At 46.1% G+C, this 25837-nt stretch overlaps 1 protein-coding gene across 1 annotated transcript; it reads left to right on the top strand.

Moving 5' to 3' along the window:
- Positions 1-389: 389 nt before the first annotated feature.
- Positions 390-25149, top strand: CA6 (carbonic anhydrase 6). Its single transcript, XM_061382833.1, has 8 exons — positions 390-566; positions 4227-4406; positions 10448-10596; positions 13710-13802; positions 17199-17268; positions 19031-19188; positions 21601-21724; positions 24728-25149. Exons 1-8 carry the CDS (start codon positions 503-505, stop codon positions 24847-24849), a joined length of 960 nt encoding a protein of 319 aa, XP_061238817.1. The 5' UTR covers positions 390-502; the 3' UTR covers positions 24850-25149.
- Positions 25150-25837: the final 688 nt, after the last annotated feature.

Below are 25837 nucleotides of genomic sequence, written 5' to 3'. Positions count from 1 at the left end.
AGTCTGCATTAGTGGCAGGTGTCTACTGCTGAGGCAGGCAGGAAATACCACGCAGCATCCGGCTGGGGTTTTAGGCACTGGTGATGCTCCTCACCGGTTTCCTTCCTGGGCCCTGCTTGCCAGGAACGAGGTCACAGAAAATGCCATTGTTTTGGAAAAACCTCCCCACTCTGCAGCCCTCTGCCTGGGGCCATCTCCTTGGCCCGAGGTAGTTGCTTGCCCACAAAGGCTGCACTGTGTGACCCTCTGAGTGAGTTTTCGTAAATCAGACAGCAAACATCCGAACCCTCAGGCGAAGTGGACTCAGTGCTTGTGCCAGAGGTGATGGGACAGGTGCGCGTCACCTGGCCAGGGAAGTGGGTGTAGGGGGCGTGCTATTTTTCAGTGGGCACAGCGAAGGGTGGATCAGCCAGCCAGACCCGGTAAATTGTTATTTACAGTTTCTGAGCCTTTAAAAGAGGAGCCTCCGCAGCATCGGCCCTGACTCCAGACCTGCTGCAGCATGATCACCCTGCTATTCCTGCTCGTGGTGGGAGCCCAGGCCCAGCACGAGTGGACCTACTCAGGTAAGGCCCACCCCAGGGGCAGTGCCCACTTCTCGAGGGTGAAGCCTGGTCAGTCAGGGGCGACCACGTGTGACAACTGTGTGCGGTGCTGTTGGGGGCTCTGCATCTCGGGCTGGGGGAGACCTCGGTTAGGGAGAAGAGGACAAAGTTCTCCCCATGGTTTTCCACTCCTGGTGCTGGCTTGACAGCCCACTCAGTGCTTCTGACAGCAAAGCCATTTGCACTCTTTGTCTGTGTAGATAAAAAATAAAGTGGTTATATGGAGTGAAGTAAGTCAGAAAGAGAAAGACAAATACTGTATATTAACACACGTGTATGGTATCTAGAAAGATGGGACTGATGAACCTATCTGTAGGACAGCGAGGGGCTTCCCTGGTGGCTCAGACGGTAAAGAATCTGCCTGCAATGATGGAGACCCAGGTTCGGTCCCTGGGTTGGGAAGATCCCCTGGAGAAAGGAATGGCTGCCCACTCCAGTATTCTTGCCTGGAAAATTCCATGGACAGAGGAGCCTGGCTGGCTATAGTCCATGGGGTCACAAAGAGTTGGACATGACTGAGCGACTATCACTTTCACTTCAGTAGAGATGCCAGCATAGAGAACAGATTTGTGGACACAGGAAGGGGAAGAAGAGCGTGTGACGAATTGAGAGAATAGCATGGAAAAAAACACATTACCATAGGTAAAACACACTGCCAGTGGGGATTTCTGTATGACTCAGGGAGCTCAATCCAGTGCTCTGTGACAACCTAGAGGGGTGGGATAGCGTGATGGAGGGCGGTTCAGGAAGGAGGTAACATATGAATGCACAGGTACTAAGTCGCTTCAGTCATGTCTGATTCATGGACTATAGCCCACCAGGCTCCTCCATTCATGGGATTCTCCAGGCAAGAATATTAGAGTGGACAGCCAGGCCTTCCTGCAGGGGATCTTCCCAACCCAGGAATCAAACCTGTGTCTTTTATGTCTCCTGCATTAGCAGGCAGGTTCTTTACTACTAGCATCACCTGAGAAGCCCAGATATATGTATACCTGTAGCTGATTCATGTTGATATATGGCAGAAACCAACACAGTATTATAAAGCAATTATCCTCCAACAGGAAAAAAAAAAAGTGGTTGAAGGGGGCTCCTTGCAGTCCCACCGAGAATGTGTGGGGTTTGCAAGAACTTTCTTATTGGAAATTCCATGATACACAGTTTATCTAGAATGACTCAATGTGCCGAGAACCAAGTGACCACTACATGGCCTCCGGGCTGGTCTCTCTCCCTTGCCTAGCCCTGCTGAAGCCCCAGACTCACACCTTGAGCCCCACTTACAGGACATGAAGTGGAAAAAAAAAAAAAACTCTGGTGTTTACCACAGGCCCACATGTGAGCCAAAGAGAGGAAGATTGTGGGGTTCAGATAAGAAATACCTCTTTTGCGTGGCAGGAGCAAAAGCACCTGCCTGGCCCTTCTCCTTTATGTCCTGGAGGGAGGCATGGGGCCCAAGAGGATGCTCACAGCTGCTGGAGTCAGGAGCAAGCAGGTTTTGAACCTGTTCGCTGCACAGTCCACCCCGGCCTCAGATACTGGGGGGAATGTCCACCTAGGGTGTCCTGTTAAGTCAAGGGCAGCAGAGTTAGGGACATCATGGGAAGGTTCAGGAAGTCTGGCAGCAGAGGGCAGGACAGCCAACTGACCAATCATTCTGTCTGACCCAGAGGATCCCTCCCTGGCTCAGCGCCATGAGACCCCAGGGTTTCTGCTTGGGCAGGCCCATAGATGCTGAGGGTGGTTGTAGGGTAAGGACAAGCGAGGATTCCCACAGTGCAGACTGTCCCTCTCAGCTCAGCACAGCCTGAGACTGTGGCCTTCTGGAAACACCAGGAGTACAGGAAAGCTACTGCAATTACCTCTTGGAAACACTTGAGAAACCCCCATGCTGGCAAAAAGCAATTTGGCCCATGAAGGGGCTGTGCTCAAGACGTTTGGCCTTGGGACTTCCCTGGGGTCCAGTGGTTAAGATTCTGCACTTCTAATGCAGAGAGCAGGGGTTCGATCCCTGGTCCCAAGACCTTAGATCCTGCATGCCAGGCACGGAGCAAAAAAAAAAATTCTGACTTTGATGCTTGCATCTGCCTCTAGGAAAGACTTGCCTACAATTTGGTGTGTATTATTGAATAGTGAGGAGAGGAGGAGAAATAAAGAATTGACTTTTTATTGAACCAGGAAACTATAAGAGGCTCAGATATGATCATCTTTCTCAAAATAACCTGTGGATGACACAGCTGCCCAGTGAGGGGGAAAGAGAGCTGGAGTCCCTGTTGCAAATGGGTGAGACCAGACTCCTCAACTGTTTGCAGGCTGAATAACCCATTACAAAGACTTGCTTTTTTTTGTTTTTTGTTTTTTAATTTTTTGGCTGTCCACACAGTGTGTGGGATCTCAATTCCCAGTCCAGGTATCTAACTGTAGAAGTGCACAGTCTTAACCACTAGACTATCAGGGAATTCCTATGATGACTTGCTTTTATCACTCTTTTCTGTGATTAGTAACTACCTTTAAAAAGATGAATTTCCTTTCTTTGACATTTTTTCAACTAATTATTCTAGGTCATCCTTGAACCTGATGCTTCGTTTCTTGCCTTGAATCCACAGTGTAGGCACCCAGGTGGTCTTTACAATACTGGGAACCAGTGAAGAGGGGTTGGGAAAGAAAAGAGGTGGGAAGGTCCTGCCGGTAGGGTGTAGATGGGGCTTTGATAATGTTGAGGGCTGGGAAAGGAAACTGCCACTCAGAAGAAGTGAAGAAAAGCCCTTAAAAGTAATACAGGAAGGCCAAGGCCAAGGAGCCCTCAGGACCATTTATCATCTGTGTGCCAAGTTCCTTTAGTCAGGTCTGACTCTTTGTGACCTCATGAACTGTAGCCCACAGGCTCCTCTGTCCATGGGATTCTCCAGGCAAGAACACTGGAGTGGGTTGCCATGCCCTCCTTCAGGGGATCTTCCCAACCCAGGGATCGAACCTGTGTCTCTTTTATCTCCTGCATTGGCAGGCAGGTTCTTTACCACTAGCACCATAGCCAGATCCCATATTCATCAGCTGACAGTCACTCAAAGGAAAAACCAAAGCTAGGTCTTAAAGATAGCCATTGCTTTCAAAATAATAAGCCATGTTCTCAGGGCCAGTGGTTGCAACAGAAAAATTAGGAACCAGCCCCGAAGCCCTCCAGGGTCTGTGAAGCTGATTTAGAAGCCCTTCCTGCCTCTTTGGGCTTCCCAGATAGCTCAGTGGTAAAGAATCCATTTGCCATTGCAGGAGATGCAGGTTTGATCCCTGGGTCAGGAAGATCCCCTGGAGAAGGAAATGGCAACCCACTCCAATATTCTCGCCTGGGAAATCCCAGGGACAGAGGAGCCTGGCAGGCTACAGTCCATGGGGTCACAAAAAGTTGGACACAACTGAACAACTGAACAACAACAACCCACCTCCTGGAGGCCCTGCTCTGCTTTCTGGAAGGCAGGCCTCCGGCCTTGATCTCAACCTCTGCCGGCCTCCCTGGCCAGGCCCTGCTGTGAGCTACCAGCTCTGGCCTCTATACTGGGTGAAGTGCCCACAGAGAGGGCCCGGCTGGGCAGCACCTCTCACTGTGACCCCCTTGGCTCTCTCCCATGTCAGAGGGGGTGCTGGATGAAAAACACTGGAGGCTGCAGTACCCGGACTGTGGGGGGACAAGACAGTCGCCCATTGACCTGAAGATGAAGAAAGTTCGGTACAACCCTTCCCTGAGGGCTCTGAACCTCACAGGCTACGGACTCCGGCAAGGGGAGTTCCCCATGACCAACAACGGCCACACGGGTAAGGATGGGCGACAGACCGGCTTCTGTCCCTGGGGGAAGCGGGCGGTGGGGGAGGCTGGCAGGGCTGCCCGGAGCTGGACACCAGAGCTGCAGAGTGTGGCCTGGGGGCTGCAGGTGTTGAGTCCTGGCACTTCATCCCGGGTCGTGCAGCAGCTGTCTGTAGACTCGGTTCCCCACTCACCCCTTCATTTCTCACTGGCCTCTCTCCAAGCCCACTCTGACCCAACCAGCGGAAATTCAGCAGACAGACAGGCAACGCAGCGAAGCTGCACGGCCCACTGTGTGTTCTGTTGATCTGTGCCCTGGTCTGATTGGCCACGTTTTCTATGTGTGAAGGTCAGACAGGAAAGGCTGGGTGTTGGGGCCCCCCTATTTTAGAAGCCCAGATTGGACACTTATAAAATCCAGCTATACCTTGGCACACATCTTTCTCATTTTCACCATGTGGGTTCATCTCCTCTAAGCCTCAAGACAAGCCCAGAGAGAGGTATTTTTTAGGCTGAAACCAGGGACTTTGAGAATCTAAGGGACTTCCAGTCATACAGTCTCTAATGGTCGAGCTGGACACAGTCCCCAGATGTCTGATTCCTCCACTGTGTCCTCCTTGGAAACATCCCTTTCTACTCCCATTACTGTCCATTTGCATAGGCTTATGGAGGGTAGGGTCATAGGACTCAGATTCCCTCTTTGCTCTATTGAGAAAATAAAACCCATTGCTCTTCATGTGGCTGGTGAAGGTAGCAGCCCTCAGATACCTATGATTTGGATCACCAACCTCCACAAATAATTCATGAAAGCGTCATTTTATCACGAATGTCAAGATCCTGCTTCCAACATCACTCTCTGAAGCATCTGGGAGGTTGGCAGAAGAGTGGGACCTTTTCAGACTGGCTTCTTTCCCCTGTGCTGTGCTGTGCTTTGTCCCTCAGTCGTGTCCAACTCTTTGCGACCCCATGGACTGCAGCCCGCCAGGCTCCTCTGTCCATGGGATTCTCCAGGCAAGAATACTGGAGTGGGTTGCCATGCCCTCCTCCAGGGGATCTTCCCAACCCAGGGATCTAACCGGGGTCTCCTGCATTGCAGGCAGATTCTTTGCCAGCTGAGTTACCAGGGAAGCCCTTCTTTCACCTAGTCATATGCATTGAAGGTTGCTCTGTGTCTTTTCACAACTTGATAGCTCCTTTCTTTTTTGGCATTGGATAATATTCCATTGTCTGGATGCACCAAAGTTCAGTTACCCATTCACCAACTTAAGGGCATCTTAGCTGCTTCCAAGATTTAGCAATAAAGATAAAGCTGCTATTAACATCAATGAACACCAATGTGTAGATGTTTGTGTGGACATAAGGTTTCCACTCATTTGGGAAAACAGCAAGGAGCACGATTGCTGGATTGTATGGTAAGAGTATGTTTAGTTTTGTAAGAAACTGCTCATCTCTCTTCCAAAGTGGCTGCACCGTGTTGCATTCCCACCAGCAATGCACGAGTGTTCCTCTTGCTCCACATCCTTGCCAGCATTTAGTGTTGTCAGTGTTCTGGATTTTGGTTATTCTCATAGGTGTATAGTGGCATCTCATGGTTGGTTTAATTTGTATTTCCTTGATGAACTGTGCTGTGGAGCATCTTTTCATATGTGTATTTGCCATCTGTGTATCTTCTTTGGGGAGGTATCTGTTATGGTCTTTGGGTTATCTGTCTTCTTATTGTTGAATTTTAAGGGTTCATTGTATATTTTGGGTGGCAGTTCTTTATCAGATGTGTCTTGTACAAATATTTCTTTCCAGTCTATGGCTTGTTGTCTACTTCTCTTGATGCTCTCTTTTTCAGAAGTTTTAAATTGTAATTGAGCCCAGCTTATCAATTCTTTCTTTCATGAATTGCGTCTTTGCTGTTGAATCTAAAAAGGTACCATACCCAAAGTTATCTGGATTTTCTCCCATGTTATCTTCTAAGAATTTTATAGTTTTGTACATTACATTTAGGTCTGTGATCTATTTTGCATTAATTTTGGTGAAGCGTATAAGGTCTTTATCTAGATTCTTTTTTTTTTTTTGCATGTGGATATCTAGTTGTTCCAGCACCATTTGTTGAAGAGACTCTCTTTGCTCCATTGTATCACCTTTGCCATAGGCTTCCCTGGTGGCTTAGTGGTAAAGAATCCACCTGCCAATGCAGGAGATGAAGGTTTGATTCCTGGGTCAGGAAGATCCCCTGGAGAAGGAAATGAAAATCCACTCCAGTATTCTTGCTTGGGAAATCTCATGGACAGAGGAGCTGGGCAGGCTACAGTTCATGGGGCTCACAAAGAATCAGACACGACTCAGCAAGTAAAGAACAATAACAACATCACCTTTGCTACTTGGTTAAAGATCAGTTGAATATATTTATGGTGGTCTATTTCTGGGTTTTCTTTTCGGTTCACCGATCTATTTATGTATTCTTCCACCAAGACCACACCGCATTGATTATTGTAGCTTTTTTTCCCCCTGGCCTTATAGAGAGGCGTGTGGGATCTTAGTTCACGACCAGGAATTGAACCCATGCCCCCTGCAGTGGAAGTGCAGAGTCCTAACCACTGAACCTCCAGGGAAGTCCCTACTGTAGCTTTTTAGTAAGCCTTTAAAAAAAAATTAATTTATTTATTTGGCTGGACTGGGTCTTAGTTGCTGCATGTGGGATCTAGTTCCCTGACTAGGGATCAAACCCGGGCTCCTAGATGGGGAGTATAGCATCTTAGCTACTGGAGCACCAGATGTCCCTACTGAAGCTCTACAGTAAGTCTTAAAGTTGGGCATCATTGGTGCTCCAACTTTATTCCCCTCCTTCAACACTGTGTCAGCTATCCTGGGCCTTTGGCTTCTCCATGTGAATGTCAGAATTAGTTTGTTGACATCTACAAGATAACCTATTGGGGTTTTGATTGGGACCACACTGAGTCTCTAGGTCACATTGAGAAGAACTGACATCTGGACAACAGTGAGTCTTCCTATCCAGGAATATGTACTACCTCTCCATTTTTTTAGTTATTCTGTGACTCCTTTCATCAGAATTTTTCAGTTTTCCTCATATAGATCTTGTATATAATTCGTTAGCTTTATACCTAATTATTTAATTGGGAGGGAGTGCTAATATAAATGATATTGTGGGGTTTTTGTGGCTTAAACCACAGAATCTTATTTTCTCACTGTTGTGGAGAGTAGAAGTCCAAGATCAAGCGTTGCAAGATTAGTTTCTTTTTCAAGGCCTTTCTCATTGATTTGCAGATGGTCAATGGGATTGTGTTCTTAATTTCAAATTCTGCTTTATATATCTATTTAATGTTTATATCCTTCCATTTTTATTATTAGATTAGAATACAGATATAAAATTACATTTTAACAAAAAGAAATCGAAAACACACTTGGATGTTGAGAGAAAGTGCTGCAAAAGTTTCTAAAGCTTATTTTCTTCTTTTCCAAAAAATATTTATTTATTTATTTGGCTGCACCAGGTCTTGGTTGCAGCGTGCAAGATCTTCAGTTGTGGCTTGTGGGATCTACTTCCCAGACCAGGGATTAAACCCCGAGGTCCCCTGCACTGGGAGCATACACCACCAGGGAAGTCCTTCTAAAACTTGCTTTCAGTTTCTCTATTTTGTTGTAGACATGAGCACAGAAAATGCTCAGATCATGTGGTTTTTCTGGGCTGATAAGAATCTGGTTAAATTAGTTCCAAACAAAGAAGAGTAAGTTCTGGAATTTAAATCAATTGTCAGAATCCGGAAGGTTCAGCAAATTGATTTTGGGGAGGACGGCTAGTTGGCCTCACCTTTTCAAAAGCACAGTGATAAGCCCAGAAGTGCTGCCATTTTTCAATCCGGCCTGTGCAATCCTGTTGATACAGCTTGAGAACTGAGACATTCTGTCTGCAGGGGATTGTGTTTCTGGGGAAACATGCTTATCGGGATCTCTGTTATGTCTTCTGTGGTACTAACTGTCTTCAGCTCTGCAGTCTCTGGACACAGAAAACTGAACACCTTCTTTGATAAACTCTTCCATTTTCCTCATGGGAGCACTGACTTTGAGGCAGGCCACATTTTAAGCACTAAACACAAAACACCTGTTCTGCCAAAGGGCATGTAAAACCTCAGAGGCCAGATTCCTGCCTTCTGGCATATTATGAAGCTGTCATCACAGCTTCCTGCTGCTTCTGGAAGGGAAGCAGGGGGCATTTGACAGATATCAAATTCCTAATTTGGGGGTTTTTTGGCCACACCTTGAGAAGTGTGGAATCTAATTGCTTGACCAGGGATCCAACCCATGCCCCCTGCATGGGAAGTACAGAGTCTTAACCACTGGACCACCAGGGAAGTCCTCAAAGATCTCATATATGCTCGTTAAGAAATGTGCTTGCTTATAACTATCATCAATGACTTTAAATAGAAAAACCTTATTAACAAGACAGATGCTGACTGTCCCTTTCCAAGTCCTAAGTTATACTCTCATAGATATTTTTCTTGGTCACTTTTGGGGTCACTCTGCATGTCTCCCTTTTGCCTGACTCATTCCAAAATATAGAGATTTCTCTGAGGCCTGAGCCAGTGGAATAAACAAGACAGCTGTCTGACCAGAGAGACTTCCCTGTAGAAAGTCTGTAGGGCCCAAGGCATGAGTTAGCTAGAAGACTGAACCATTTTCCTGTCGGCAAGAACCTAACATTTGAAACTGTTGATGATTACATCAAATTCAATCCCGTACTGAGAGTCTGCGTGTTCCCTGACATGCCACAGAATTTGATCTCTTGTCTTCTGAAAACAAATTGAGGCCTGCAGTGATGATGTCCTGTCCAGGCCTGGTTCTGCCTGGACCTATGAACTGAGTGACTGCAAATCTTTCTACCTCCCTGGGTTGGCTCTTTGGTCCATAAAATAAAAGGACTTCTCTAGGGGTCCAGTAGTTAAGAATCGACCTGCAAATGCAGGGGACACAGGTTTGATCCCTGATCTGGGAAGATTCCACAAGCCACGGGACAGCTAAGCCCAAGCACCACAACTACTGAGCCTGTGCTGTAGAACCCAGGAGCTGTAACTATTGAAGCCCACATGCCCTAGAGCCTGTGCTCCACAAGAGAAGCCACCATAATGAGAAGCTAGCACACCACAACTAGAGAAAGCCTGAGCAGCAATGAAGACCCAGAGCAGTTCAGCAACAAAAAAAAGGGTTGAAACCCTCAGGGATGCTCCCTTCTATGCAGCAGGATGGGTTGTTAGTTGGGCTGGTTCTAGAAGTCAACGTGGGATGAAGATTTTAACCACATCATGGAAAAGTTAATGACCTCAATTCAGCCTTCCAGGGTATTCACCTCAGGTAGTAAAAGTAACGGAGAAGGCGATGGCACCCCACTCCAGTACTCTTGCTTGGAAAATCCCATGGACGGAGGAGCCTGGTAGGCTGCAGTCCATGGGGTCGCTAAGAGTCGGACACGACGGAGCGACTTCACTTTCACTTTCATGCATTGGAGAAAGAAATGGCACCCCACTCCAGTGTTCTTGCCTGGAGAATCCCAGGGACGGGGGAGCCTGATGGGCTGCCATCTATGGAGTCGCACAGAGTTGGACACAACTGAAGCAACTTAGCTTAGCAGTAAAAGTAATCAAAACAGTCCCAAGAGGCCCCACTTCCTGTTCCCTACCCTGTGGGCAAATTCCAAAATTGGCCACAGGTGAAGAGTGGAGGCTTCCACACTCACTAGCCCTATTTTTTCAGGGATAATCAGTTGGACCTGCCCTTTGGTGTCCTGCCCCTGACCTGCTGGTCCTGAGTGGGAAGGTGTGTGCCCTGGGACAAGTGCCTGTCCAGCCCAGCTCAGGGCCTGGTCCCCAACTGGCCCTGTGTGCCAGTGCCTCCTCTGCGGGGGTCACCCTGCCCATGGCAATCCAGGTCTGTCTATAGCACCAGCTTGCTCCAGGAGTGGGCAGGTGAGCAGGGTCACTGCCTCACCTGCGGGCCTGCCCTGTCCCCGCCTGTCCGCACACTCCCTGCCCCTCGTCTTCTCTTCTAGTACAGATCAGCCTGCCATCCACCATGCGCATGACAACCTCCGACGGCACGCAGTACTTAGCCAAGCAGATGCACTTCCACTGGGGCGGAGCATCCTCAGAGATCAGCGGCTCTGAGCACACTGTGGATGGGATGCGATACATAATTGAGGTACCTTCAGGCTCCTCTTTCTTTCAAACCCCATAGTCATGTTTGGGTTACTGTCTTTTTAAAAAATATTTATTTATTTATTGGCTGTCAAGGGTCTTTGCCACTGCGAGGGCTTTTCTCCAGTCTGCCACCCCATGGACTGCAGCCCTCCACGCTCCTCTGTCCATGTGATTTCCCAGGCAAGAATATTGGAGTGGGTTGCTACTTCCTCCTGCAGGAGATCTTCCCAACCCAGGGATCAAACCCAGGTCTCCTGTGTTTGATCGGCAGGTGGATTCTTTACCACTGAGCCACCTGGGAAGCCCTGTTTTAAAAAATATTTATTTATTTTATTTTTGACTGTCCAGATCTTCATTGCTGCTAGGCCTTTTCTCTAGTTGCAGTGGTTGGGCTTCTCACTGCGGTGGCTTCTTTTGTGGAGCATAACTGTAGAGCCTCAGACTTCCATAGTTGTGGCATGTGGGCTCAGTAATTGCAGCTCCCAGCTCTAGCGCATAGGCTCAATTGTTGCGGAACAGAGGCTTAGTTTGCTCCTCAGCATGTGGGATCTTCTCAGATCAGGGATCAAACCCAGGTTTCCTGCATTGGAGGCAGATTCTTTACTACTGAACCACCAGGGAAGCCCGGTTTAATTTATTTTTAATTTATTATCACTATTATTTTTTGGTGGCTCTTGCTGCTTCTAGGCTTTCTCTAGTTCCAGTGAGTGGGGGCTACTCTCTGTCATGCTGCACAGGATTCTCATTGCGGTGGCTTCTCTTGTTGCGGAGCTTGGGCTCTCGGGTGTGCAGGCTTCAGCAGCTGTGCTGCACCGGCTGAGTTGCCCTTTGGCACGTGGGATCTTCCTGGACCAGGGATTGAACTGGTGTCCCCTGCATTGCAAAGCAGATTCTTAACCATTGGACTACCAGGGAAGCCCTACTTTTCTCACTAAAACAGCCAAAAACACTTTGTGCAGTGGTGAGTCAGGTCACCCTGAGGTTAAATTTATTTTTCATTCACTCACCACTAATCACTGCTCTGTGCTGGGGTTTCCGGATGGGTCCCCTCCTTCACGAAGTCAGCCCAAAGCAGGAGTATACAGCCCAGAGAGTGGGGCAAGCCCTCTTTAGTTTCAGCTGGATTTCTGTGTGGTAGATTTGCTGGTTTCCTCTCTTGCTTAGGATGGGTGCTTGCCAAGTCGCTTTAGTCATGTCTGACTCTTTGCAACCCCATGGATCGTAGCCTGACAGGTTCCTCTATACATAGGATTTTCCAGGCAAGAATACTGGAGTGGGTTGCCATGCCCTCCTCCAGGGGATCTTCCCTGCCCAGGGATTGAACTTACGTATTTTAAGGCTCCTGCCTTGGCAAGCGGGTTCTTTACCACTAGTGCTACCTAGGAGGCTTCATAAGGAAAGCCTATTGGATTCTACTTCAAAACAGAGACCTGATGAGACACTACCTGAAAAGATGTGGCTAGTGAGGATTATTCGGAGAAGGCGATGGCACCCCACTCCAGTACTTTTGCCTGGAAAATCCCATGGACGGAGGAGCCTGGTGGGCTGTAGTCCATGGGGTCGCTAGAGTCGGACACGACTGAGCGACTTCACTTTCACTTTTCACTTTCATGCATTGGAGAAGGAAATGGCAACCCACTCCAGTGTTCTTGCCTGGAGAATCCCAGGGATGGGGGAGCCTGATGGGCTGCCATCTATGGGGTCGCACAGAGTTGGACACGACTGAAGCGACTTAGCAGCAGTAGCAGCAGCAGCAGCAGTGAGGATCATTACTGCTTCGGATGACCATGGATTTACAGTGGCCTCCTGAGGTAAGGGGGCATATGCCCACTCTAGGGAGACCTCAGGAGAACCTTGTGGCCTCATATGATCTCCTGGAACTCTGCCAGCTTGTCTGCCTGGGAGAAGGTGTATTGCCATCTCCCCATAAGAGACGCAGGTTTTATCCCTGGGTCAAGAAGATCCCCTGGAGGAAGGCATGGCAACCCACTCCAGTATTCTTGCCTGGAGAATCCCATGGACAGAGGAGCCTGGCAGGCTACCATCTGTGGTGTCACAGAGAGTCAGACATGACTGAAGCAACTTAGCACACAGCACACGTAATCCCACTCATGTTCTTTGCATTCTTGGAGAATTTTCTGGTCTTTTTTTGTTTTTAGCATCAAAATTTTAATTTAAACTTGATTCACATATTTTATACATTATTCTTTTTTATTGATATATATATATTACTGAAGTATAGCTGATTTACAATGTTTCAGGTGTACAGCAAGAAGATTCAGTTATACATATATACATATATTATTTTTCATATTATTTCCCATTATAGGTTATTACAAGATATTGACGGTAGTTCCCTGTGCTATACAGTAAACTTTTGTTGCTTGTTGTGTATCTGTTTTTTTAAAATTAGAAATCTAGCACTTATTCTTACTAAGCAAACAAGTGGTATACATTATTTTTTTTGTATTGAGTACAGGCTATGCAAATTAAGCTGTTTCAATAAATATTAGAAACGTTCATTACTTTGCAAATATAAAGGAAAATCAGCTAATACAAACAATACAAGCCTGCATGAACCAGAGCTTCTCCCCATGAACATTTCTCAGCCCTCTCCTCACGTCCTTCTCAGAACTTTCTGGTCTTAGATCTTGTAGCCCAGATGGAGGGAGATGGTGGTCAGCAGTGTTGTCGGTCAAGCAGAGGCGCCAGATGCAGCATCTTTTTTTCATTTTCCTCCTTTCCTGAAAACCTGAAGCATTTGAAGATTATGGGAATTGCCCTTGACTTGCCCTGATAGCTCAGCCTGTAAAGAATCTGCCTGCAATGCAGGAGACCCTGGATTGATTTCTGGGTTGAGAAGATCCACTGGGGAAGGGATAGGCTATCTACTCCAGTATTCTTGGGCTTCCCTGGTGGCTCAGTTGGTAAAGAATCCACCTGCCATGCTGATGACCTCAGTTCAATCCCTGGGTTGGGAAGATCCCCTGGAGAAGGGAAAGGCTACTCACCCCAGAATTCTGGCCTGGAGAATTCCATGGACTGTGTAGCCCATGGGGTCGAAAAGAGTCAGACACAACTGAGCGACTTTCACTCCCTTTCTTGCTTCCACAGATTCACGTCGTCCACTACAATTCTAAATATGGCAGCTATGAGGAAGCCCAGAATGAGCCGGATGGTTTGGCTGTGCTGGCGGCCCTGGTTGAGGTAGGCTGAACCTACACACTCGAAATTATAAACTGGTGGCAAAACAAGGTGTTAAGTGTAGACAAAGGCTTTTCCTACTTGTCTCTCCTAATGTATTCCCGAGCTCACAGTTCTTGGAAACACTGACTTGATAAAAAATCTACTCTTTTAAAGAAAAATATTTGTCTACTTATCTGGTCTTAGTTGTGGCATGAAGGATCTTTGTCCCTTATTGCAGCATGCAGCATCTTTAATTGAGACATGTGGGATCTAGTTCCCTGATCAGGGATCAAACCTGGGCCCACTGTATTGGGAGTCTTAACCACCGGACCATGGGGGAAGTCCCTGAAAGACCTACTCTTTCCCCAGTCCTTGCTCACAGTTACTGAGGTGCCTCTGGGTCACCAACCTCAAGGACGTTGGATGATCTGGACAAGCTGAGTTAGAAGAGCTGATCCCAGAGGGGCTGACTTGATAGAAATTGGTCTGAGGACATGAGAAAGCCTGCACCCCAGTAGACAGAGGCCACATCTCTGCATTCCTCAGAAAGTCTGGAAGGTGGGACTTATGTCTAGGCAGCAAGAAATGGTCAGTGAATATGATCCCCTCCCAAAACAAGTATATTAGCTTCCCTGGTGGTTCAGCTGGTAAAGAAACCACCTGCCAATTCAGGAGACACAAGAGACATGGGTTCAACCCCTGGGTCAGGAAGATTGCCTGGAGAAGGAAATGACAACCATCTCTAGTATACTTGCCTGGAAAATTCCATGGACGGAGAAGCCTGGCAGGCTAAAGTCCATGGGGTCACAAAGAGCTGGACACGACTGAACACAGCACATCAAAAACAAGCATATCAGTGCTCTGGAAATGGACCAAAGACAGGAACAAGGTAAAGCACTTACGTGTGATAAATGGTGAGAATTTTGAGTAAGAACAATGGAAGTTTGTGGGCTTCTTGCCTGGCATTCTTTCCATCTGCTAACTTGGTCAGTAAGTAATCCTAAAGGAAGTCAAACCTGAATAGTCATTGGAAGGACTGATGCTGAAGCTGAAGCTCCAACACTTTGGCCGCTTGATAGGAAGAACTGATTCATTGTAAAAGACCTTGATGTTGGGAAAGATTGAAGACAGGAGGACAAGGGACAATAGAGGATAGGATGGTTGGATGGCATCACCGACTCAATGGACACGAGTATAAGCAGACTCCAGGAGATGGTGAAGGACAGGGGAGCCTGGCGTGCTGCAATCCATTGGGTTGCAAAGAGTCGGACACAACTTAGCAACTGAACAACAACAACTTGGTCAGCAAGGTAGTTTCATCAGGGCAGATGAACAGGAAAACCAGCAGCTTCACTGCCTGGTACAGGGATTCATTAGATTGGAAGTAGAGACTGAAAACCCATGCCTGAGGGGCGTTGCTGATAAAAGTAGCAAAAAACAGAAAAGGCAGAAAACAAGGAAAACTCGCAGCTTTGGGAGTCTGTCACGTCCTAACTGAGGTGAATGGCAAGGGGCAGGCCAATCAGAAGTCTAACTGGGAGATCCTGAAAATGAGAGAGCCATAGAGAGCTTGTATCGGCTTCCCAAGAAGGCCTGATGGAATGTGAAAGCTGAGTCTGACTTGGTAACTGGCTGACCTTTGAATGTGCTCCTCAACCCACATACAGATTCATCAGTTTGGGCTCCTGGGGTTTGAGCACAACCTCTACTAAAATCACTGAGTGACTGTAAAATTGTGCTGACCATAGATGGTCTAGGCTAAAAAAATAAAAATAAGACTTAAGACCTGAGCAGATTCATCAGCTGCTACACAGTACTATGGACACATATTCTACAGATAAAGCCCAGGCAAGTCACTGAATAGTTGCATGAACAACAACAAAAACTCCGCAGGATAGTTTTTAAAAATCAGAATTTAGATTAGCTACCATATATTATCTAAAATGTCTAGTAATCAAGGAAAAAGTTCAGCATGCAAATAGGAAAATGTGATCTGTATTTAGGAGAAAATGCTCAGTTGTGTCCAACTCTTTGCGACCCCATGGACTGTAGCCCTCCAGGCTCCTCTGTCCCTGAAATTTTCTAGGCAAAAATACTAGAATGGGTTGCCATGCCCTCCTCCAGGGGATCTTCCTGCCTGGGGATCAAACCCGAGTTTCTTGTGTCTCCTGCATTGGCAGGTGGATTGTTTACCACTGCGCCACCTGGGATACTCTCTAGCACAAAATGATGTAAGTTGCACATTGAAGTCACTAGAGCAACCATTAATAACTTAAAATGGTTAAATGGTACACTGAAAGTATTTGTTTAACATGAAAGGTAGCTAGAAGAACAGAGAAAGAGATGACACATTTAGAAAACAGATAAACGACAGTCAGAAATCCAAGGAAGGGGGTTGGGAGGAAGGAGGGGGAGGGATGTATGGGAGAGAGTAACATGGAAACTTACATTACCCTATGTAAAATAGATAGCCAATTGGAATTTGCTGTATGACTCAGGGAACTCAAACCGGGGCTCTGTAACAATCTAGAGAGGTGGGGTGGGGACGAAGGTGGGAAGGAGGGTAAAGAGGGAGGGGACATATATATACCTATGGATGACTCATGTTGATGTTTGGCAGAAACCAACACAATTCTGTAAAGCATTTATCCTTCAATTAAAAAATAAATTTAAGATTAGAAAAAGAAGAAATCCAAGAAAGTCTGAATTTTCACCCAGTGGAAGAATGGATCAGCATCACTGACTGAAAAAAACCATTGTTCATAGACCTTTTTTACCAAAAGCAACTTTCCTGTCTTCTAAAAAGTAAACACTCATTCAAAAAATAGAGGATGTCGGAGGTCAGCATTGGAGCAGTTTTGCCTTGGACATCTGGCTCTCGTCCATCCAGTCAAAAGTCCTGAGGATGAAGAAGGGAGCACTTGAGACCAAGCCCCTGATCATAATGCATCTGGGGGCCTCCCTGGTGGTCCAGCAGTTAAGACCCTACACTTCCCCTACAGGGGATATGGGCTTGATCCCTGGTCAGGGAACTAAGATTCTGCATGCTGTGTGGCAGTGGCTAAAAACAAAAACAAAAACCCACAGTGAATCGGACTGTGGCTGACAATGCCCAAAACAAGGTCACTGGGGATATTTTAACAGTGACTTTGGCCATTTCATGAGGATATCACCAGATACTGCCAAGAAGGTCTTTTTCCGGGAAGCTGCCAAAGTGCTTCAGATCTTGTCTTTCTGGAAGAAACTGGTGAGCCAAGGCAGTTGGTGCAAAGAACCGCCAGACTGTCTCCCCGGATGCCTCCTTGCCCTCATAGCTCTGCACCACCAGCCAGGATACCAAACAGCTGAATTAAGGGAGATAGTACCAGATGGAGGACCCACCTCCCTTAGGTTAACTGCTCCGTGTTTCCCCTGCAGGTAAAGGATTATGCTGAAAATACTTACTACAGCAACTTCATTTCTCACCTGGAGGACATCAGGTATGCAGGTAAGAGAAACCAACAGAAGGCACACCAGGGCAGAGGAATGAGCCTGAGTGTGATGGGGACGGGGGGCAGGGAAGAGTCACGGGTGGGCAGGGTTGCAGATAAGCTTTCCAGGGGACACTTAGCTCCCTGTGCAAGGTCTCTGGCTCCAGCAGTTCCCGTGATTGGCTCACGCTGTACACACCTCTGTGAGACCCGTTCATAAACTACCTGTCGATTTCCACGACTAGGACGTCTGGATGGCCAGAGTTCCATGAATGAGGGATGTTTTCAATTAAGTCACCCTGACCTCTGGCCCCAGCTGGTCGTGATGATCCTAGTCCTCAGACAGAGATGAGCTCCTTGACCTCTGGCCCCAGCTGGTCGTGATGATCCTAGTCCTCAGACAGAGATGAGCTCCTTGGTTTCCAGTTGAGAAGAGTCTCAAGAGTGAAGCCTCTTGCCGTGGTGTCTGTGATGCAGACACAGGGCTGGCCTCCCTGCTCTCTGCCTCCGGAAGGCAGGGTTCTCGTCAGAGCATTTGCCCACTCCCATGATCAACTCTTGACTTTAAGCTGTTACCATGTCTGCTGCAGCCTTGGTTCTGGGCATCTCACTCTGCCCCATATACCGGTCTCCAGTTCCCTGACCTGAGTCCTCACCCTCTCCAGCGATCTCCTGACCTCCAAGTCATGGGCCTCCACGTTTTCACTACTAGTCACGCTTCTTGCCTCTCAGTTCTCTTTACCTGGCTTGGATGCCACAGACCATCATTCTGACACACCCATGCAAATGCCCTCCATCCCTCCACAAACTTACCTGATAAAGCCCTCCGCCAACTTCTACTTTCTCAGAGTCTGTAGCCAAACAGCCTATAGGGAATGTGCCTGAGAGAAACACAGATATTTCTAACTGGTATTACTTTCATTCCTAGCTAAAATATAAACAAGTACTAACACTGCTCAGAAATCCTAAAATACTCCTCTGGGCTTTTTCTTTTCCCCTCTCCACAATGATTGCATCACCTTTTCTCCTCTCTCCCGAAGCACCCCCTCCCTGGCCCCAGCTTCTCCCCTGACGGGATGCCTGACCTCCCACTTCATGGAGAAGGTAGCCAGTTACTCACTCATCTTCTTAACTTGGCAGTCCCGTGGTTAAGACTCCCAATTTCCACTGCAGGGAGCATGGGTTCAACCCCTGTTCAGGGAAGTAAGATCCTGCATGCCATGCAGTGCAACCAGAAAAAAAAAAAAAAAAACTTAGAAATTTTTTGCCTGCTCATTGGGCTATGCACTACTAGACTTCACAGCCTTGGTTAAACAAACCTGTTTATGTATATATCACAAAGATATCCTCTTTGCCATTAAAAAAATGCAGAAGTGCTCAGGGAAAAAAGCAGAGTTCCTGCCTCGTGCAGCATCTTTCGTTGCAGCATGTGGGATCTAGTTCCCTGACCAGGGATCGAACCCAGACCCCCTGCATTGACAGCATGGAGTCTTAGCCACTGGACCACCAGGGAACTCCCATGAGTGTCCCCTGTCTATAGACAGGTGCATATCCTGCCAGGGCCACCCAGCCAGAGGAGGTATTTGAGTGGGTTTCTCCCCAAAGTCTTTGCTCTTAACCCTTTCCAGGAAGCAGTACACTGGGTGATATTTCCCAATGATCAGGTTCTAAGTTCTTCTGCTTAAATCAGGAGATTTAAAGATAGTGAGATATGAGCCAGAGCTGTCCTCTCAAGGGGCAGCAGTGGTCCCTGACTTTGCTTCTCATCCCCTCTATTAGGACAAAGCACAGTTCTGAGGGACCTTGACATTCAGGACATGCTACCTGGGGACCTCCGATACTACTACAGCTACTTGGGGTCACTCACCACTCCTTCCTGTACAGAAAACGTCCACTGGTTTGTGGTAGCAGATACTGTCAAGCTCTCTAAGACACAGGTAATGTACAAGATTGCTTTAATATCCAAGTCTCTCCTTTCCATGGCCTGATCAACAAGAGCGTTCCCCTAAATCTTATCTAATGCCAATACCTGGGCTCCTATAGTGTTTTCTATGTCCAGGGCTGTAGTGCCTCACCTCTATCACCATGGGTGATCCTACTAGTGCTGTGCTGTGGCAGAAACGGGCCAACAGGCTTCAGAGAATCCAAGAAATCTATAGGCAATGCAACAACAACAAAAAAACACTGGGACCTGATTCAAGTCATAGGAGAAAATTTGCATAGTGAAGGCAAATATTTATTGAGTGCCGCTCTCACCGGGTATTACATGTGCAAACTCCATGTCCTTATGGGGCTAATTCTTTTTTTTTTTTTTTTTTTATGGGGCTACATTCTAATCTCATAAATGACTTTATGCAAGAAGGACAGCTTCAGATTTAGCCCTTTACCATCTAAAAATATCTGTAGCCCTTTGAGGGGAAGAGCTGTATCAACCGTCTTTTGTCCTTGAGCCTAGCACGGGCACATAATAAGTATTTGTTGAGTTAAATAAAGGACAAATGTTACTGAGGTTGCAAAGCAAACCTTCTGGGTTCCTCAGAAGTGAATATTTCTCTTTTTAAATTTTCCATTTCCCTATTTCAGGAAAAAGTGCAAAGACCCCTTATTCTTATACCAACATGTAAAAACATTGCCAACCAGGTTGAAAGTGCCCTGAGATACCTAACAAAAGTCAATGTTAGTTATCTACGAAAAATGCACCTTAAATTCAGATCTAGAAGAATTTCTACAAATAGTTATCTGAGATGAACTCAATTAAAAAAAATCACAAGATACTAAGAAAAAGGCACTATGAGTGAGTATCAGCAGAATTAGACCTACAAAGATTTCAGATATTATAATTATCAGCCAATTAATATAAAGTATGTTTAATATTTGGAGAAGGCAATGGCACCCCACTCCAGTACTTTTGCCTAGAGAATCCCATGGGCAGAGGAGCCTGGTAGGCTGCAGACCATGGGCTCACTAGAGTTGGACACGACTGAGCGACTTCACTTTTACTTTTCACTTTCATGCATTGGAGAAGGAAATGGTAAAGAATGCATAATATCTATAATTAAACATATTTGATATGTTTAATATGTACAAGAGTTTGAAATACAAGGAAAGAACAAAGTATAAAAATGACCAAGTCAACTTGAAAAAAAGTAAATTGTTAATTTCTAGAAATGAAAAGATAGTAACCGAAATTAGTTATCCAACAAATGAGTTTAATAGCATGTAGGACAAGTTCAAGAAAGAATTAGTAAGCTGGAAGACAGAGCTGAGACAATTATGCGAAATGCAGCATAAAGAGAAAAAGAGGTAGAAATATGAAAAAATAGAGAGGTATAGAGAACATTCTAGAAAGACCTGAAAAATGTCAAGTTGAAATTATAGTGGGAGAAGAGAGATGGCATAGAGAAGAGGAATAATTTAAGAAATGTTGACTGACAATTTTCCAGAGGGTTGAAAGTCACCATGTTATATAATAAGGAAGCCCAATGAGTCAATGAAAACAAAAAGAAGCCCACACTAAACACATCACAGTGAAGCCACAAGCTATCAAAGCAGAGAAGATTTAAATATCAGCCAAAGAGAAAAGACATATTTCATGAAAGACCTACGATTAGACGAGCATTAATTCAATGCAGCAACAATGAAAGTCAGGAAGCAGTGCAACAACTTTTTCACAGCACTGAGAGAAATGAGTAGCTTACCTAGAGTTGTACGGCAGCAAAAATGTCTCTCAAGAATGTAGACAAGGGACTTCCCTGGCGGTCCAGTGGTTAAGACTCTGCCTGCCAGTGCAGGGGACACAGGTTCAATCCCTGGATTCGCAGGACCCCACATGCCTCAGAGCAATTCAACCTGTGTGCCACAACTACTGAGCCTGTGAACCTAGAGACTGTGCTCCGCAACAAGAGAAGCCACTGTACTGAGAAGCCCTCACACCACAACAAAGTGTAGCCCCCACTGGCCACAACTAGAGAAAGCCTGAGTGCAGCAGTTAAGACCCAGCACAGCAAAAATAAATGAATAAATAGAATTTACTCTAAAAGAAAATGTAGACAAAAACAGGAATTTTCAGAAAAACAGAAATTGAGCTTGCTACTTGGTATGTCTCTGTTTACTTCTTTCTCTCTTTTCTGCTACCGGCTAAACCTGTAGAGAAAGATTGAAAGATATTGTCAGAAGAATGACTGGGTGGATGAATGCCAAGGCACATAGTACCCAGAACCACTTCAGGACTTGAGATCGTCTTTATCAGAGTTATATAAATCCAAGCGCTGGTTCAACTGTTAACTAATTAAAAAAAAAAAGTTACCCAGTGCCTCTCCTCTCATTAATTCCTTTCATGTTGCTGGCAGATTGAGAAGCTAGAGAATTCCTTACTGAATCACCAGAACGAGACCATCCAAAATAATTACCGCAGCACTCAGCCCCTGAACCACAGAGTGGTAGAAGCCAACTTCGTGTCTCACCCTCATCAGGGTGAGTGAGATCAACTCTCGTTTGTTCTTTGCCATGTGCGATGCTAGTTTCCTGTTTTCCTCCTTCTCTGGGTGAACCCGTCTCTTCTGGCCACAGTGAGGGAAGGGGAGTCATCTAAGCCTCAGGGGGCACAGGTGGACCAATCAGAACGGGGCTTGGGTGAAGGGCATGACTCATTTTCCCAGTCCAGGCAGTGGTACTACTGAGTAGGACAGAGAGGGTGATGAGAACGAACCAGCTCCAGAATATCACCTAGTATTGGCCAGAGACAGTGGGAGAAGCAAGATGTCAGGAACATAAGATGCTCCCATAGAGTGTCGGCTCAAGTGAACCTCATCATATCCAACTCAGATATTTCCCCCACACTTCTATCTTGGTCTGCATTACAAACCCATCCTCAACTCCTCCCATAAATTCCCTCAAGGTGGAGTTAACTAGACCACATAATGCTTATTACCTTTTCTTGGGGATCAAACTGGGGACGGATTAGCCACCAAATGGCCTTTGAGCCTTGCAGGTGGCTCAGTGGTAAAGAAACTGCCTGCCGGTAGAGGAGAAGCACAAGATGCAGATTAGATCCCTGGGTCAGGAAGATCCCCTGGAGGAGGAAACGGCAACCCACTCCAGTATCTTTGCCTGGGAAATCTCACAGACAGAGGAGCCTGGTGGGCTACAGTCCATGGGGTCACAAAGAGTTGGACACTTCTGGATGCACACAGGTGAAGCTGCAGATGCCAGGATGCTGGAAGCAGGCAGAAGTGGTCCAGTTTCCCCTGGACCTTCCAGTCCAGGAGGTGGGGCTTCAGCTGTGTCGGTTTGACTTACCTCATTTCTGTGGTCACAAGAATGTAAATATTCTGCAATTTCCCATCTTTATTTTGTCCAGTTCTCTGTAAAGTGGTGGTGAACTACACACATTCCCTGAATTCACTTTACAGTGAATTCCTTTACAGTATATTCCTATTAACCATTCCTGACGACTTTATTGGAGTAGAAAATGGCAATCCACTCCAGTATTCTTGCCTAGAAAATTCCATGGATGCCTTTATATTCTTTAATAAATAGACCTGGTCTCCAGTCAGTATTACCCTATCTCCGCATGTACCTTGCAAAAGTTAAAAATTTCCGTACATACTCCTCAGCACAATAAAGCTCCATTTATAGTTTTCTCCCCATCTCTCCTGGTTCATTTATTGTTTCCCATTGTATCAGTTTGCTCCTTTCATACAATACTAACAGGAAAAATGATACCAACTATAATTTTAATTTCCCCATATTATAATTTATACGATATTGTTGTCGTTCAGTCACTAAGTCATGTCCGACTCTTTGTGATCCCATGGATTGCAGCATGCCAGGCTTCCCTGTCCTTCACCATCTCCCACAGCCTGTTCAAACTTGTGCCCATTGAGTTAGTGATACCATCCAACCACCTCATCTGTCTCCACCTTCTCTTTCTGCCCTCAATCTTTCCCAGCATCAGGGTCTTTTCCAGTGAGTCAGCTCTTTTCATCAGGTGGCCGAAATATTGGATATTAACAGTCACAATTTCTTTTTCTAAAGGATGACACCCTCCTAAACAGGTCCAATCACTAGCAGACTAAACAAAGGGAGCTTAGACCCATTGATCTGTCTCCTTGTTCTAATTTTGCTATGCTCCCTGTTTAACATTTTATGCTATTCTTGCAACAAGCACGGATTGTATCATTCTCCTTAGGCCACTTCTCAAATGCTGTTTCCATTGAAGCAGGGCAGGAGTGTCATCCCAATGTACCCTCATGAGCGACCTCAGAGGTTCTAATAACCACCTCTTAGTCCAGAATGTCCCATCTTGCAGTATGTCATTTTGGCCCTCACTTCTGAGACTTGCTATTTAGGAGGAGTACACGAATTCCCAGGCTTCCCTGGTGGCTCAGTAGTAAAGAATCCTCCTGCCAATGCAGGAGACTTGGGTTCCATCCCTGGTTTGGGAAGATCCCTGGAGAAGGAAATGGCACCCTGATCCAGTACTCTTGCCTGGAAAATCCCAGGCACAGAGGAGCCTGGCAGGTTACAGTCCATGGGGTCACAAAGAGTCAGACATGACTTAGCAACTAATGACAGCGATAACAATAGCAACAACATACCAACTCCCAGGAGGTAGGAAGAGGGCTTCCTCCCAACCCCAGCCAAGGGATCTGAACAATGCCCTTCCTTTACTGTGAAGAGAACAGAGAATTGGGCATCATCTCACTCCAACTTTACTCAGACCCAGACTTCTATGTTGGAGAAGGCAATGGCACCCCACTCCAGTACTCTTGCCTGGAAAAATTCCATGGACGGAGGAGCCTGGTAGGCTGCAGTCCATGGGGTCGCTAAGTCTGGCACGACTGAGCGACTTCACTTTCACTTTTCACTTTCATGCATTGGAGAAGGAAATGGCAACCCACTCCAGTGTTCTTGCCTGGAGAATCCCAGGGTCAGAGGAGCCTGGTGGGCTGCCATCTATGGGGTCATGCAGAGTCGGACACGACTGAAGCGACTTAGCAGCAGACTTCTATGTAGCAACCCAACTGTACAATCCACATGATATTTCATAGTTCTATAGTATCCATACCAGATTGGTTAATATGATCAACTCATCAGAGATGAATGACCTGAGAAACAAAGATCAGTTATAAACACAGGAGAATAGCAAAATCAGCCCTCTTGCAACTTATTTGTTAGAAAACACCTATGTATTCTAAGGTAAAGGCTACTGAGCTTCACATGAAAACCAAGGGTCAAGGGTTGAGCCATCTTCGACATGTCACCCCTTGGATTCTGGCAGCTTACAAGCCTAAATTCAGACATAGCAAGGATGCCTGAAGCCAATGGGATGGGAACATGGCAGGCATATGAAAGAATCAAAAATATTTCTCCTAAATATACATGTAGGGAGTGGTATCTGGCTGTCCTGTGTCCCCTGTTTTCCTGAATCTCTTCAAAGTTCTGACTTTTTCCTGTTAACTCTTCTTTTTATAGAATACACTTTAGGCTCCAAGCTCCACTTTTATCTAAACAACATTGACCAAAACCTTGAGTACCTGAGAAGATTTATTGAACAGAAGATAACAAAGAGGAAAAAAGAAAAGTATTGGCCTTGAAGAGTGAGCCCTGCCTTCTGTTCAAGAAGCCCTGGGTGTCCAGATCATACCATTTCTACCGAGGCAGCTGCTTAATTTACGATTAAAACAGGAGAAACCATCATCCATGAACGGAAGTGAGATGGCTTAAATGCATGAGAAGGGTTTGAGCGAGATGATACCAATGGGAATTGACTGGAATAGAAATTTAACTACCCTCCTCTCGAATCACATACATTGATTTGTCTTAATTAGAAATCAACCTGAAATCCTGATAGCATTTAAATGAAATAAAATAACTTTGGAAATTTGTTATTTAAACTTCTCTTTTCTATTCCTTTGTGCCATTTCAAATATCGTTTTTTTGCTCTATCCGGAGGGACCCAGGTGATGGGGTAGAAATGAAGGTGGGAGGGATTTCCAGCTTTTTTCAAAAGTTCCCACTGACGTTATTGAAAGGTTAAAAATGAAAGTTTCCAATCAACAACTGATATTTTTATAACTTTTATGGAAACTGTAAGTACTATTGTTTGTTTGTATTATTATTGTTAATTTATGCTTCCAACTTTTCACTATTACAACAATGCAGAGTAGGAATTTGGCTGTGCTCAGTCACTTCAGTCGTGTCCGACTCCCTGCGACCCTATGGACCACTGCCCGCCAGGCGCCTCTGTCCATGGGATTCTCCAGGCAAGAATACTAGAGTGGGTTGCCATTTCCTTCTCCAGTGGTAAAGTGCGAAGTGAGTGAAGTGAAGTCGCTCACCTACCAGGCTCCTCTGTCCATGGGATTTTCTAGGCAAGAGTACTGGAGTGGTTTGCCATTTCCTTCTCCAGGATTTGGCTGAGTTAAGCTTAAAAAACCTGACTTCCCTGGTGTATCAGACCAGGGAAGAATTCACCTGCTACACAGGAGAACCGGGTTCAATCCCTGGGTCGGGAAGATCCCCTGGAGAAGGGCATGGCAACCCACTCCAGTGTTCTTGAAACTAAAAAAATAAACCCAACAA

The sequence above is a fragment of the Bos javanicus genome, chromosome 16 (genome assembly GCF_032452875.1).
Source record: "Bos javanicus breed banteng chromosome 16, ARS-OSU_banteng_1.0, whole genome shotgun sequence".
Taxonomy (NCBI): Eukaryota; Metazoa; Chordata; class Mammalia; order Artiodactyla; family Bovidae; genus Bos; species Bos javanicus.
This window is presented reverse-complemented; position numbering and strand designations above follow the sequence as displayed.